General features: G+C 34.5%; 1 protein-coding gene across 1 annotated transcript in view; it reads right to left on the bottom strand.

Moving 5' to 3' along the window:
• dpr8 (defective proboscis extension response 8) overlaps nt 1-1,107 on the bottom strand; it is an 827,401-nt gene extending 826,294 nt beyond the window's left edge. The window contains exon 1 of the mRNA XM_072535913.1: nt 885-1,107. Coding sequence (XP_072392014.1) covers nt 885-927 — 43 coding nt within the window. The 5' untranslated portion in view covers nt 928-1,107. The remainder of the gene's footprint in view (nt 1-884) is intronic.
• Between the last annotated feature and the right edge of the window lie 14,753 nt (nt 1,108-15,860).

Here is a 15,860-nt window from a genome sequence, read left to right on the forward strand (position 1 = left end):
ATACCAAAAATAGATCACTTAAGAAAGGGACTTTGGCCGAAATAGATGTAATGATAATAATTTAAAATAAATTTTGTGGAAGTGTTGAAAATAAAAGTTTTCAGTGTTTTATTGCTAGAAAAACTTATTTAGTTAATAGTTTATTTTGTTACCCATGATATGTTATTTAAGTATATTTGTGTTATTATTATTAAGTTAATTTACTATGTATAATAAACAATAAGTTATTTGCCTGTATCTTAAGATTTTTACATTTTTTAATAAAAGTCGTTGCCTACATTGGCGCCTTTTTTCAATTTTTGTTGCCTATAAATCCAAGCTCTGATAATAACCGTACAGAAATGTAAGTTTTAACTCAGATATAAAATAATTGACAAGGAGAACTTTAGAATAATTTTGAAATATTTGTCACTTGAGCATGACATTACGCTGTGGATTATTAGGTGTGTCACAAAAACTGTGTCAGGAATAATTTTTCAACGCAGTAACACCTCAGCACACTGTATTGTTTTCACAGCAACGTTTTATTAAAGTGTGTTTGGTCTAATGGGCATAGTTTGATCCAAATAACATAGTTCCAGGCTGTGTCACAATAACCAAAGCTTAGCTTGTATAGGAAAAATTTAATACAAAATAAAAGATAGAAAGAACAGGAAAAAGGTAGTTTTATAGTCTTAAAATTTAAACATTCTAAAAACTTAGCACTAAAAGTAAATATTTTATAAATAGCATGTCTCAAACATATAAATATCTAAATTTTGGAAAACTTTACCTAATAACTATGTGATACCGAAACTTATGCATTTTGCTTGCTTAAATTAAAATCAATTAAATTTTTATCAAGATTTTTTATCACTTAAATATTTTCCTAATTTTCAGGTTACCTGAATAAGTGAAAAGTAGAAAAAAGCAAGGAAGAAGTATCATCTTGAAGCGCCAGTAGTTCACAACCACAAAGAATGTATCAAGAACTAATCACATCTTATCACCCACTCGACACCCAAAAATATCCTCGATCGACCAATCTCATCCGACAAAATAACGTCGTCGTCGTCCTTGTCAAACTTGCCGGAACATTTGCGTGAACTTCTACCGGAACATTTTTCACGATCGTGCAGCGAGACGCTCGACACCGCGACGTTACGATAACTGCGATCCAGTCGGTCAAACGGCGCCTTTGACATGCGCGCCATCTATTATCACAGTTTGCTTGATGTAGGACTCTTGATTTGGGTTAACTTTTACCTTCGAACGGGTTATATTGGGCTCTATTAACAAAAATTGCTGCCTCGTTTCTAAAATATGCATAAATAACAAATATTGTACAAGATAGGTAAAAAATAACATAAGAAAAAATATATGTCGCAGAAATGGATAAATTAGATCAACAAAACTTAAATTTACAATTTATTCCTTTTTAATGTTTAGTTTTATTAACAACCATCAATATGGGCCGTTCCAGAATAAGATAAATTAGTGAAATTAGGTATTAACAATACGAATTTAGAAGTACTGCCATAAGTATACCGTATTTGAGCTGTTTTGGCTAGACAGTCGATAGTCAGTGGTCCCGTCCATTGAACAGTATAAGGAGAACAAAGATAAATTGCTGTAAAAAGTAATTTCTAAATTAAAATAAAAAATTCTTTTATAATTTTTTACAGTATTAATAAGAACTTATTTACAGAAACCTCTTTTAACTCGGCGTCACCCAGGTGGGGTCTAATGGTACCCCCTACACACTTAGAACTAGCATAATTCTATGATTAATACACGTATGTTTTATTGGTTGCCCATAGCTTCATAAAACATGTTGCCGTTGGGTATTCTGAACCGATTTCAGTTGTAAGTTGATCGTCAAAGTGAGTACAGTGTTCTGCAATCCGAGTAGACCCTACGTGGGTGACGAAGTCAAAATTTTAATTCGCAAGGTAACTAAGACAATTTTAATTTGTGGCGTTATTTGTTGTACATATAAACTTTTTTCTTTAGAATGAATTACGAAAAAAAAAACAAGCCAATTTTATAAAAACTTAAAATTAACAAAACCAAAAAAGAATGGCTTATTTCTGCTTTTCAGCTACGCGTGGTGTCGTTGTCGCTAGTGTTCGATGCATGCGCCCTGTGGTCCGTGCAGGGACGGCTCTTGCACTGTTGACTGCTGAACACAAAGTATTGACAATTTGGCAGAAACTCAAAGATGGTAAGTACGAAATTATGGACTCCGACGATGAAAAAAAATATCCTTATTATTTAGGTAGGGATTCCAAAACAAAATGGAGAAAACACCATAGTAATAAAGCAGTTAGAACGAGGGGAGAGAACATAATTTCGAACTAAGCAGGATTCAAACCATATGCTAAAAACGCTAAGACTCGTTTAGATTGCTGGCCTCTTTTTTTATGAAGAAATGCTTAAAGGTATCACGGTCTGCACCAATGTAAAGCATATTGTAGCAAGACCAATATTGTCGAAATAAAGTCATTATTTGGCCCCCTCTACGTAGCGGGTGTATATAGAAATGGTCATCGTAATCTAAAAGATCTTTGGCGAACAAATGGTACAGGAATCGATATCGTTCAGTGATGGCACTCAATAGATTTACATTTTTATTACAGTGCTTACGTTTCGATAATGTAGACAATCGACAAGAAAAGCAACAGTCTGATAAATAGGCTCCTATTAGGGCAGTTTTTGAAAAATTTGTCGCAAATTGTCAACAAGCTTACTCACCAGGCCAGTACTTGACTATTGACGAGAGGTTAGAGTCTTTTCGTGTTCGTTGCTCATTCCGGCAGTATATTCCCAACAAGCTCGCGAAATACGGAATAAAAATTTAGGCCCTAATAGACTCCTGTACTTTTTATGTTTTTAATATGGAAATTTATGCAGGGACCCAGCCAGATGGGCCGTACCAAATAAGCAATAAACCAGACTAAATAAAATAAAGGACTGATAGCACCAATTTCTGGTAAAAATCGAAATATCACTTTTGATAATTCGTATACCTCTTACGAACTTGTGAAAATTTGGCGTGAACGACATAGTTTAACTTCAGTAGGAACTCTGAGGAAAAAAAGGCGAGAGATTTCCCCAGAATTTATACAGATTAAGAACAGATAACCACAGTCCTCGGTATGTGGATTTTGAGGAACATATAACTATGGTATCCTTTGTACCAAAAAAAAAGGAAAAACGTGATTTTATTATCATCACTTCATCGCGATGATAAAATAGATAAATCTACCAGTGAGAAACTTTTACTAGAAATAATAAGTTTCTATAACTTTACAAAATGAGAGGTTGATACGGTGGATGAGTTGACAGGAAGTTACAGTGTAGCTCGTAATTGACTAGAAGGTGGCCACTAAGAATATTTTTTTCACTAATGGACACAGCTGGAATCAACAGCCAGGTAATTTATGGAACAAACACTAGTGACTATTCAAAAAAACGTCGTTTATTCCTGGAAGATCTGGGATTTGCATTAGTTACGCTAATTATGAAAGAACGAAAAAATAATCCAAAACTTACAAAACATTTACGATCCAAAATAGTTCAAGTTTTGCGAGAAAGTGAACAAGCTCCACCGAAAAAGCAACGTACGGGACTTGGACGACGGTGTCAAAAGTGTTCCAGAAAAACTGGCCGGAAAACTAAACAAATGTGCGATCAATGCCAAAATTTTTGACGAATGTATCCAGTTCCGGGACTCCTAACTTTTTTCAAGCTTGGATATCCAATGTCTGGCTTTTTTATATTTTTATTTGAACCTTCTGAAAAAACTTTTTTGGAAAATCTCTTATTTTGAATCATTATCTTTTGTTTGTGAATTTTTTATGTATCTAGTGTTTTTTGTTTGTGGGAATTTTATTATTTTGTAAATTTTACCTAATATGCGGTCAAATTTAATCCAGTGGTGAAAACTGCTGTTATTTATGAAAACTTAGATAGTCAAATAAGATATTTAAAAAAATAAATTCGTGTTCGAAATGTTTGTTGAGTTTTTCCAATCAATTTTAAATGGGGTCAATAATACCCCACTTGGGTTATTATACACACATTTTTCACCTGGGTGACGCCGGGTTAATATTATTCGTATGCACTGCACATTTTACGCTGAAATATTTGTTTGTCTGGCAGATATAGCGTTTTTGCTCAACGTTAAAAATATTACCATTTTAACAATGCTCTAAAAATATTTAAATTTTTAGAACAGTACACATGATTTAACTATCGTGACAACGTCTCTTATGATATATTAGTTTTAACAATCATAACGTCAAGCTAACTTTAAAAAGAACGCCGCCGATCTTCGCCCAAGTGGATAGCCGAAATCTTATTGGTCGTGGTTCTAGACGTATATATACATCTTTTACATTATATACATCATATGACATCACACGAGCAGGAGAACTACTTCTAAGATACTACGTGGACAGACAAAAATGATAATTGCACCAGACGATCCCACAAGAATCAACCCATATCCAAGGCAAAACCACTCAACCTCTCAACTTTGGACATATTCGTCACCAAAGAAGTTGTTATGGAATATGTAAGAACACACTACGAATGCAGTTCCGACCATAAACCAGTGACGGGAATTATGACCTCAAAAATCGACCACCCAACGATGAAACCGATAGAAATATGCAAATGGAAATATGCAAACTGTCCAAACTATAGACGACAGCTAAACCAAGTAAAAAGGAAGAGAGAATTCTAATCTGCAAAAGAAGTAAAAAGAAAAATAGAAGAAATCACAAGAAGAATCCAATAAGTCATATAAAATAACATACTAACGGAAAAGATGAATAACAGACCACTTCATTCCGAACAAACTTAGGGAAATAATAAATAAAGAGCCTACCAGAGTACAAGAAGATTTAAATTTAAGATCTATGGAGACAAACTATCCGAAAAAATAAGGACAAGACTTAAAAGCATTACCGAGTACAAACGACACAACAACATCAGCAAAGAAGAAGAAAACCACGGAAACTTGTGGAAGATGTTCAACTCCAAGAAGTGGTTAAAAAAGAAGATGCTTTCCACATTCGACGAGAAAGGTACACACTACGAAATCTAACATAAAGTGAATGCAATCGCAAGAAGAATGACAGCAACACACAGCCAAAATCAAAACATGTCGTACGAAGCAACCAAATAAGAAGTTAACAAAGCCTACGAGAGAATAAGAAGAAGGAACGAACTTTTAGTAAAAAAAGAAGACCACCTAAATCCAACAGAAGTTGCTACAATTATTAGAAGAATAAAATGATCGGAAGATAGTCACAATATCGCAATTAAGGAACTACCGAAGAAAATGATAGTGCAACTACAGTACATTTTCAGATTTCAGTACATTTTCAGATTTTGTCTGAAAAAAGCGCATTTTCCGGATACACTAGTAGGAGAGAGGTTATTTGGTAAAAAAAAATTAATTACTTTTTTTACCAAAACGAGATCTCTTCTAAAAGTAATACTTTAAAAACTTGACGTAAGTGAAACATTGTAAACTTTAAATTAGTTTTTTATATCATTGTTTTATTGTTGCATAGCTCTCAAGTTGGCATTGTAAGCCAAAAGTTCTTAGCTAGGAAAACTATTTTTCTTTTCCAGTTTTTGATTTGTCATAAGTGTGTACAAAAACATCAGTCTTTTTATTTTTTAATACAATTAATTAAAATAGGGTTTACAAAGGAGAATTTATGTGCAAAGTCCTTTAAAATTGATAATGTCATCAACGTGGTCATCAATAGGATGAACTTGATTAAGACGAAAAAGTTGAATCACCACCACTTCCAAGAAATTCTCAATTTTTTGGATTTACAGTATAATGACGTTAAATTTTGGGTAGAAATAAGATGGCTAAGTCTTACCAAAATGTTGAAAAGAGTGTTAATACCGATCGTTTTATTGTGCAAAGAGCGAGCAAGGGTGTATGCGGGGAGGATGGATGTAAATATAGATAAAAATGAGAAAAAAGAACGATAGTAGAGTGGCAGAGAGAACGGGCGAATGATGTCGAAAGACAAGGTGGACGAAGGAGCTTATTCCCGATCTGAGGCCGTGATGGGAATGTAAGTTCAGGAAACTAGACTACTTCCTGACGCAGTTTCTGACTGGACATGGTAGTTTTGGCACCTTCACAAATAGAATAGGTAAATCTGCATCGGCAGACTGTACTGTTTGTGGGGTACCGGACGCTCCCGCCCACATTTTTAACTGCCAGAGATGGGCAAATGAGAGGGGAGATTTCGAGAGGCGATTGGGTTTCGGGCTGGATGAAAGAAACGTTGTAAACATAATGTTGAGAGGAGAGAAAGAACGGAGAGAAGTACACTGTCTGATTTCTGGGGTGATGAAAAAAAAGGAGTAAGAGGACAGAGAAGGAAATTAAGCCAGGTATCTAAAATTTATGGTTAATATTATTTATTAGTTAATGGCCTAAGGTCTGAAACATTTTCTGATTTACGGTAACAAGTATAGATATTTATAAATATTTAGTTTTTTATTTTAGTTGTGCATTGAGTGGCAAGACCTCCTCTCTGGAACAGTGGTTAAGGTTTTAGCCGGAACACGGTTAATCCGGCACTATCCTGGGGTCTTCTGGCCTAGTATCCTACTCGGCCGAAAGATGCAGGGTATCTTGTTCCATGACGTAGATGTCCAAAAAAGATTTTCCCCACCGTTGCATGTCAGAATTCAATGGATACCTTTTTGGATTCTTACTGGAATCTGGCAATACGGCAATTAAAAAAAAAGATGTGGTTAATACTTTAACAGAAAAGTTAAGTGTTTAAAATCGGTCGGGCAAGGTGATAAGGGGACCATGAACTGATTTTGTGTAAGTTTATTATTTATTTCTTTGACCTTATTAACATAAATTTATAGTATGTACTACTAAGTTTGGCAATTTTACGACACTATAAAGCTTTTATTCCGAGGTTATCTATTTTGACTCCTATGGTAGAAAAAATAAAACGGTTTTTTATTGATCCAAAATTCGTCAATCAAAGTACGGAAAGGAAATGTGAAAACATAATTTTATTCCTGAATAATATTCCGAACGGAAAAATATACATAACATGAATAACAGGGTGTCATTTGTTACTTTTTCCATCATTTCGGACATATACGCATCGCCAGCCACCCTATTAATCTGTTTGATATTGTTCATTCTCGGAACGGGCCATTTTTCATTAAAATCAAGATATATCGGTTTCCTCGTAAAGGTTTATGCGTGTCCGTTATTATTCTCGAAATTTTTCAATCATGTTGATTTTTTTGACACTTTTTCGGAAGCGATGGACTTGGGACATTCGCTGTTTTAACCCTGTTCCGTAGTTATTTATTCTCAGGATCCGTTGGTTTAAAATCAGACCCAATAAAGACGTAGCCATAGGTAATACTTCATAAACGTTAACAAGCACTATCATCAAGATTAACACATTAATTTTTTTTAGTTGGCAAGACGCATATGTGTAAGGTGCATATATGAGCTATGCAAAAGCAAACGTTAAACAAGAATCTTAAAAATATTTTGGACCTAAAATAAGAAAAAGGTAGATACTATAGAAATAAAAATACCGCAGGAGTGATTTTCACCGACGAAAAAAAATCTAAGAAGTTTTTTTTTTATTTAAACAAAAATGACCCTGCATCAACTACTAAGAGTTATTAGCAGGGGGTACAAACACAAATTACAAGTATTCAATTTCTTACAATGTATATATAACTTAAATATTATATTCTATTAAATATTGTAAAATTTAATGTCTTTCAAATGTTTCAGCACTTCATTGAACTGGCAGGTTAGTAGATCCTTCATGTTGGTAGAGAGGTTATTTTTTCTTCTTTCTTGGGTGTATTTTTTGCATTCTAACAGAATATATTTCACAGTGATTTGTGTCTTGCAGTTGTGGCAGAAAGGGATAGCTTCTTTATTTAGTAAGTGAATATGGGTTGGTATAATATGTCCTAATCGTAGTCGAGTTATTATCGCTCTTGTTCATAACGTTTGAGTGGGAGTGGTAAGGTGGTGCCGACAATTTCTATGACATCTTTTAATTTGTTCAGGTTCAGGAGTATAATTTTTTAGGTTTATTATAGGATTCTCTTTGAAGTGAGTTTCTTGTATACACAGTATTAGTGGAGAATATTTTTGAATTAATAGTTTGAGTGATTCGAGGTGAGCGAAATACCCATTTGGGTTCCATTGAAGGATTAGTGATTTATCCATCGGATTTTTCGGTCTCTTTCGTTGAAGATGTGTTAGTGGGGTTAAGTTTTTTCTTTAATCTGGTAATCTTGTTTTTTAATTTAGAGTTGTGAGAGTAACAATGAATAAAGTTAAGTATATTGGTTAATTCGGAAGGTTCATTTGTGTAGTTCTTTGAGATAGTTTCAGGATGTTTAGCATGAAGAGTATTAACTAGAAAGTCGCATATTTCATTAAAATTTAATATGAATGGGGGTGATCGGTTTTCAATTTTGTCTTTTATCAATTCTAGAGAACAAATAATGTCGTCGTTAGAGGTTTTAGTTTGTTTTTTAGGTTTTTTTAGTTTATGTGTGATGGGAGGAGTAAAGATTTGTGAGTCCGTTTCTGGGTTATTTTGGTCGATGTCAGGTGAGGATGAGATTTGTCTTTTAACTTGAGTAGATACTTGAGTAAGTTGTTTATTAATATTAACTGAAGGTTGCAGAGTTACAGTTTCAGCAGGATTATTAATATTATTTAGATTTGATGATATTGTTTCTTTTGGTAAGGAGGGTTGACTTGCGTTTTCTATAGTTTCAGTTATACTGGCGTTCGATTCCATGTTTTGTTGTATTTCAGGATCTCTATAATCTATTTCAGGTGTCGTATTTAAAGAGGTTTCTGAGAATACGGTTGAGGAGTTGGCAGTTGTTATGATGGGACACTCAGTATCGTTATGTCCAATAGTCTTGCACTTTAGTCCATCCAGAGCAGTTTAGTCCATCAATAGAGAGGAATAAACGATAAGTTTTATTGTGGAATATATTGAAGGAGTCAGGAATGGAGGTATTATCCAAGGGCGAAATAAATACTTGCCGTCTGAAGCTTAGGACGTGGCTATATTCGGTTTCTGCCATACCCACTCTTAGGAAAGTCATCTTGGAAACTGCAGTGATGCCTAATTTTTCTAATTCTGCTTCAATGATATTGTTTGGAATTGAAGGACATGCATTAGAAATTACAAGTCGTTGTGCTGGTGTGATTAATCTTCTTATCTCTATTTCTGACTCATTTATATTAATATATTTGTAGGAATGAAGAAGCATATCGACTATGTTTTTGGTAGAGAGGTAGATACATATTCTGTTATTTGGGATTCTAGATGCAAACAAGACGTTACGTGGACCAACCAGTGCTCCAATTGCTACGATATAATTGTGGATTTTGATGCCTTCGATACTGGAGAGTACTACTGCTTGGTCCTCTGTTGGGTGTTTGAACGTATTTACTACATTGGAATAAGTATTTTTTGGTGTATTTGAAGTAGAAGTAGTCATGTTGTTAATTGAAGTCATTTTTATTTTGTTTCCCGCGTTGCCGCAGGTCCGGTCCTGTCACCGGCCAAAGAACCGGCGTGGATCAGTTCCGAACGGTTCCAAAAAACCAGTTGATAAAACCCGTAGGTTGAACTTGATTCGAATTGTATAGGTTATATTTACTATTGTATTATCTTATATAAAGGTTTTTTGTTACTCACGTCGGGTTGAGTCGATTGGCATTAACACTGCACTATTGTTTGTTGATAGTATTTAAGGATATCAAATTTTTGTTCCGTATTTTACATTTAAAAATTGCAAAATAACAGAGCGGTTTAAAACGTGGTATAATCATGCTACTGTCAGGGCCGTCTCCATCTAAGAAGTTATAGAAGAACAAACAAAAATCATTGCCTAGTGATTTCAACATTGAGGACCAGAATTTTAAACACAATTTAGAAAATAATATTGATAGAAAATAATGACATGGAAAGCTGAGAGTTGCGACAATTGCAGAACGGTACTCGGAAAACCTCAACAACAGGCTTAGGAATAAAAATGTAAATAAAGAAGGCCATACAGATATAGACTCCTACTGAATCAAAATAAAGAAAGACCATGAAGCAGCAGCCAAAGAGGAAATAGGAACAGAAATTTGTGCATGTAAAAATCATTGGTTTAACGAGTAATGCAAGGATGCAACAGAAGAAAAATAAAGCCTACAGAAAGATGCTTACTCGACGAACTAGAACGACTGGAGAGAATTATTAGACAAAGAGAAGAGAAAAAAGACGATATACAAAAGAAAAAAACTTAATATATAGAAACCACCAACGATTCTTGAAGTTAAAGATGCTGTTAAAAAATTAGCCAGAAAAAAATCACTCAGAATAGATAATGTCCTAGCTGAACTATATAGAGAAGGTGGCCACGATATCATTACGGCATTACATCAGCTTACATAAAAAATTGACACAAAAATCCCTCCCCAATGATTGGAATATTGAAATACTTTGCATCATGCACAAACAAGGATCTTCGAATGCTTTAACCAGAGATAAATTTAGATGTTTCTAAGTTAAATGCATGGATTGGACCATATTCGGAACTTTGTCTAGAAGGAGATGAAGCATTTTATAAATGCGCGGCAAATCGGTAAGTTTCATTTTTTCTCTTTCTTTTCGCTGCCATTACTAAATTTAAAAGTGGCATTAAATAATACGTTTTAGTACGTTAGTAGTATAATAATAATATAGAATAAAAACAAAATAAATCAGAATAAATCAATCAACTGGAGACTGTAAAAAGATATGATTACCAAGAAATCCTTCTAATGATAGATAAAAATGAATTATTGTAGCTATTTATGTCTTTGTTCTGATTTAAGTCATCGAAGCTCTTTATGCCTCTGTTCGTAAAATTCTTCAAACTCTATACAGCAAAGAGGAACCTATCTGAAAATTATCATAACAGATAAAAATGGTACTATCAAAATCGTCTGAGAAGCTCTAAAAATGTTGCAAAACAAACTTGGTCCATAATAAACGATCTTTAAAATAAAACTAACACAGCTCAAGTATTTTCTCTTCCAAACCCAAAAAATCTAAATAAATACTTCGTTAGTGTGAGTAAAAATATAACATCAATTATTTTGCCACAACAAAATCCTATTTCCTATCTCGCCATTTCAAAAAAGGTTTCAAATTCATTCCTTATAAGACCAAATAATAAATCTGAACTATTCCAACAATTACTAGTATTAAAAGCAAATATTCCTGTAGTACTGATGGACTATCCATAAAATTTATCTTAAATCTCCCAAAAAATGTGTTTGAAGTCCTGGTCTCATTAATTAATGATTCCTTTGTCGCATTCTGACACAATGTAAAATTCTCGTCTGCAAATTTTCTTGGGAGGATTTATGGCGCCAATTACATTGTCCCACAAATACCATATTTCGTCGCATCTTTCTGGCCATTTCCAAAACTTTAACGATTTTGACATGGCGCTGATCATCGCTCCGTTATTTTCTATTGCTGTTATGACTCCAGGGTAAACATGATCTTCATAGACAAATAAAACGTACTCACCAATATTTTTTTTAACATGATCTTATGCAGAGTTCTTAACTTTTTTGGCAATATTTGTTCCAAGAGAACCTGAGGCGAGTTTTTCATTAAATTTGCTTTCTTCTTCCATCTCTAGCAGCTCATTTATTTCATCATTTGATGAATCCCTGCCTAGTGGAAAGTGGTCGTCTAAAGCAATATCGTTCCCCGGACTTCTGGCGCAACTTGATGAAGTGTGGAAGTAGATGCTTCAGTTAGATCTTCTAAACTAATTTCAGAATGGGCAATATTTTGTCATGCTGGAACATTTATTTTCTTTTTCTTCCCACGTGTCTTAAACTGGGTGGCTTCCTTTCTTTTATCTTCTAAATATCGAATAAAAGTGCTTTCGATATCTGACGAACTTGTTTTATTATTATTTGTTGTATGACTATCAGTTATCACACTAGATTTCTGAGTTGTTTTTAACCGCTCCAAGAGCGGTGTTATATAACAAGGAACGATACCATATTTCCTAAATCCCGACTTTAATATCTCATCGCTATTCTTTTGTATTTTTTCGAGTAATGATCGTAAAAGCGTTGGAAAATGCTGTTTCTCAAGTACATTTGATCTACTCCCCACATGAGTTTTCCTTATATTTAGATAAAATTTCCCTCCAGGCCTTTTTCATTGGGACAAATAATGCAACATCTAGCGGTTGTGTAACGTGGGTGCTATTCGGAGGCAAACCTATAAAATGAATGTCGTGTTTTCGACACAAATCCAGGACTTCAAAATTAATATGAGAAGACAAAATGTCTCCTAAAACGACCTTATTTCCCTGAATTTTCTTAGGCCTGGGCAATAGAATAGTGTTAAACCAATTTACAAATGTCTGTGATTCGAACCAACCAGATGCAGTATTTGCATAACGCGTACCAGAGGGGCCATTTTCAGTCCTGGTGTCTCATAAATGCTTGGATTTGTACACCACATAAGGAGGTAGTAGCTGCATTATCACACATCATAAGACAACTGCTACTTTTTGAAGAGTTACAAATTCGTTCAGGATATTTAACCTCACGTTTAGTTAATACCTTTTTTTGTCCGGGATCATCTGTTAAGTTTGTCTCGTCATAAATAAAAATAGCATGTAGTTCTACAACAGTTAATGTTTGTTTTAAATTTTGTATGTATCAGCCATTTAGTCTGCATTGAGTGCTGTTCTATTTCTTTTTATGTTTGAGGCCATTCTTGCAGTAAGGTCCTTATGACGACTTGAAAATTATTTGACCCAATCCATACCGGGAGTATTATCCTTAAAGCAAGTTATTTTTTTTCCTTGGCGATTTAAATGAGTTTTGATTATTTGTCGTAATTCCATTCCAGTAACAGGAAGTCCAGCATCACTAAGGCTATGAATGCATTGTACGAAGCACCTTTCCTCTTCATAAGAGAATATTGATGGCAATCCAGGTTTTCCAGGTGTACTCCTTTTAATTTGTAAAAAATAGTTCTCCTTGGAATGTAAAAGGATTCAGCGGCAACTCTTGTACTCATGCCATATTTTATAGCTGACAGACATGCTTTCAAATTTTCTTCTGAGTAGTCTGCATATTTGCAAGATCCCAGTTTTCTTTTATAACGTCTGGGCATTTCCTAAAAACCATTTTCCTATTAACCTTTTACTCTTGGGAATACTTTGCACCACTTGCAAATTGGCGGTGCAAAGTATACCCAATTTCACGTGTTAAATGCACATGTGAACAATGTTTTTTTTGGTATTGATATCCTGGTTTAAAACCGTTATTTTAACAACTAAAAATCGCAATCGATTATGGTATATGCCATTAGACGTGTACTCACCAATTTGTGTCCGCTGGGACGGTCTGCACAGTATAATTTTGCAAAGTTAGAAAATAATAGATTTTCGAGGTTAATATTCTAACCGTTGCTGATAGATAACTGGCGTCCGCAGAGACAATCGCGCGCGTCTTACTCACGTATTGCGATGTTGCCCTACGGTTGGTGCAAAGTTACCCTGCTCAGTGCAAAGTAACCCCGTTTTACGGTACTAATAATATTGTATTTTGGTCGGAACCCCATTTTCTGTTTGATAATATTTGTAAAATATTTATTCTCTTATGGCAAGTTAACCTTTCAGTGCTAACGCATGGTCTCACAGACGGAGCTAACCTATTCATACCGATAATTAACGATCCGTTCCGATATTCGCGCTAGGTCATTCAATAGCTTCATATTTTGCCTAACCGTTGTTAGTATTAAAATATTGTTGAATGTAGATACACGGTTCGTTCGTTACACACGATTTCGGTCTCAGAGACGGATGTTAGCTTTTGCGGCTGTACTAAAGGTAAGGATTGTAACTTTTAGCGTTGTATTTTTAGTGAATAAGATATTATTTTTTTACTTTTTAGAAATAGAAATGAACTACGAGGAGGAGCAAAAATATTTGCAGAGACTTCTAGAGGACGTTGATAGTAATGATGAATTGGAATGCAACGATTCTTCGGATAGTTCTGAAGAAGACGAAGTTGAAATACAAAATCTCGATACAGAGAGTGAACAGGATATATCAGAAGCAGAAAATGATATATTTCATGAGGCAGAAGCAGAAAATATTTGCCGGCGAATTCCTATTTTTTTTGGTAAGGATAAAAAAACTAAATGGCGAAAGCATGTTAATAATAAGCGAGTGCGTACAAGAGCAGACAATTTACTGAGACATTTACCAGGAGTAAAGGGGGATGCTAAGGAGAAATTAATCTTTAGTGATATTTGGGGATCTTTTATAACAGACCAGATGTTGGAACTTATTGTAATAAATACAAATATAAATATTGAACTGCATGCTGATCCTTTGAATAGAACCTACAGAAAGACGGATATACTAGAAATAAAAGCACTTATAGGCCTGTTGTACATAGCAGGAAAGTTCAAGAATAACCATCTCAATGCTCGCGACTTGTTTAGAAAAAACGGTACTTCCTTAGAAATATTTCGCCTTACAATGTCATACGAGCGATTCAAATTTTTATTGGCATTTATTCGCTTTGATAATAAACAAACTCGTGCAGAGAGACAAAAAATAGATAAATTAGCTCCTATTCGAAACTTTTTTGAAGACTTCAACACCAATTTGCCAAAACACTACACCATGTCACACTATTGTACAGTTGATGAAAAATTAGAAGCTTTTAGAGGACGCTGTGGGTTCAAAGTTTATATGCCAAAAAAACCAAATAGGTACGGTATAAAAATATACGCCTTGACTGATGCTAAATTAGCTTATACCTCAAATTTAGAAATTTATGTTGGTCAGCAACCACAGGGACCCTACCAGCAAACCACAAAGACTTTGGATTTAGTAGTACGTTTGTGCAGACCTATCTGGGGTACAAATAGAAATGTTACACTTGATAATTTTTTTACCAGTAAGCAGCTAGCTGATACATTATTGGCCAATCATCAGCTCACTATAATTGGAACTCTTCGAAGAAATAGACCAGAACTGCCTTTGGAATTTACGGCGCCTATAAATAGGCCTACCTCTACAAGTATGTTTGCATTTCAAGATAAATGCACTATTGTTTCGTATATTCCAAAACCGAAAAAAGTTGTGCTCCTGATGTCAACAATGCATTATGAAGATGATACGTTGGATCCCCAGACTGGTAAGCCTAACATAATAATTGATTACAACGCAACCAAGGGAGGAGTGGACACTATTGATAAGATGTGTGAAAGCTACAATTGTGCAAGATCGACTAATCGCTGGCCCATGGTGATATTTTATGCACTACTGAATATCGCCGGCATAAATTCATATACAATATACAAGTGTAATTCTGCTCGGAGAGCCCAACGCATACCACTTAGAAGAAAATTTTTAGAAACAATGGGTATTCAATTGCTTGAACCACATGCCAGACGTAGAGCAATTGCACCAAATATGCTAAGGATGATAAGTATGCGACTCAGAGAAATGTTTGATATTACGTTGAATGTGCAAAATATTGCAAAATCTCATGGTCGTTGTTTTTACTGTGGAAGCCAGAAAAGTCGAAAAACAAAGTACAGTTGTTACTCGTGTAATAAATTTATGTGCTTAGAACACATAAAGGGTATATGTGTGGAATGTTCAGAAAAAGATTGACTTTTTTTAAGTTTAAAGTTACCTCGTATTATTAGAATTTTTTAAGTGTGGTTATTATAAGTGGATAATGTAAGCTTTAGTTTAAAAGCAACTAAGCAAATTTTTTG

Source organism: Diabrotica undecimpunctata, chromosome 6, assembly GCF_040954645.1.
Source record: "Diabrotica undecimpunctata isolate CICGRU chromosome 6, icDiaUnde3, whole genome shotgun sequence".
Taxonomy (NCBI): domain Eukaryota; kingdom Metazoa; phylum Arthropoda; class Insecta; order Coleoptera; family Chrysomelidae; genus Diabrotica; species Diabrotica undecimpunctata.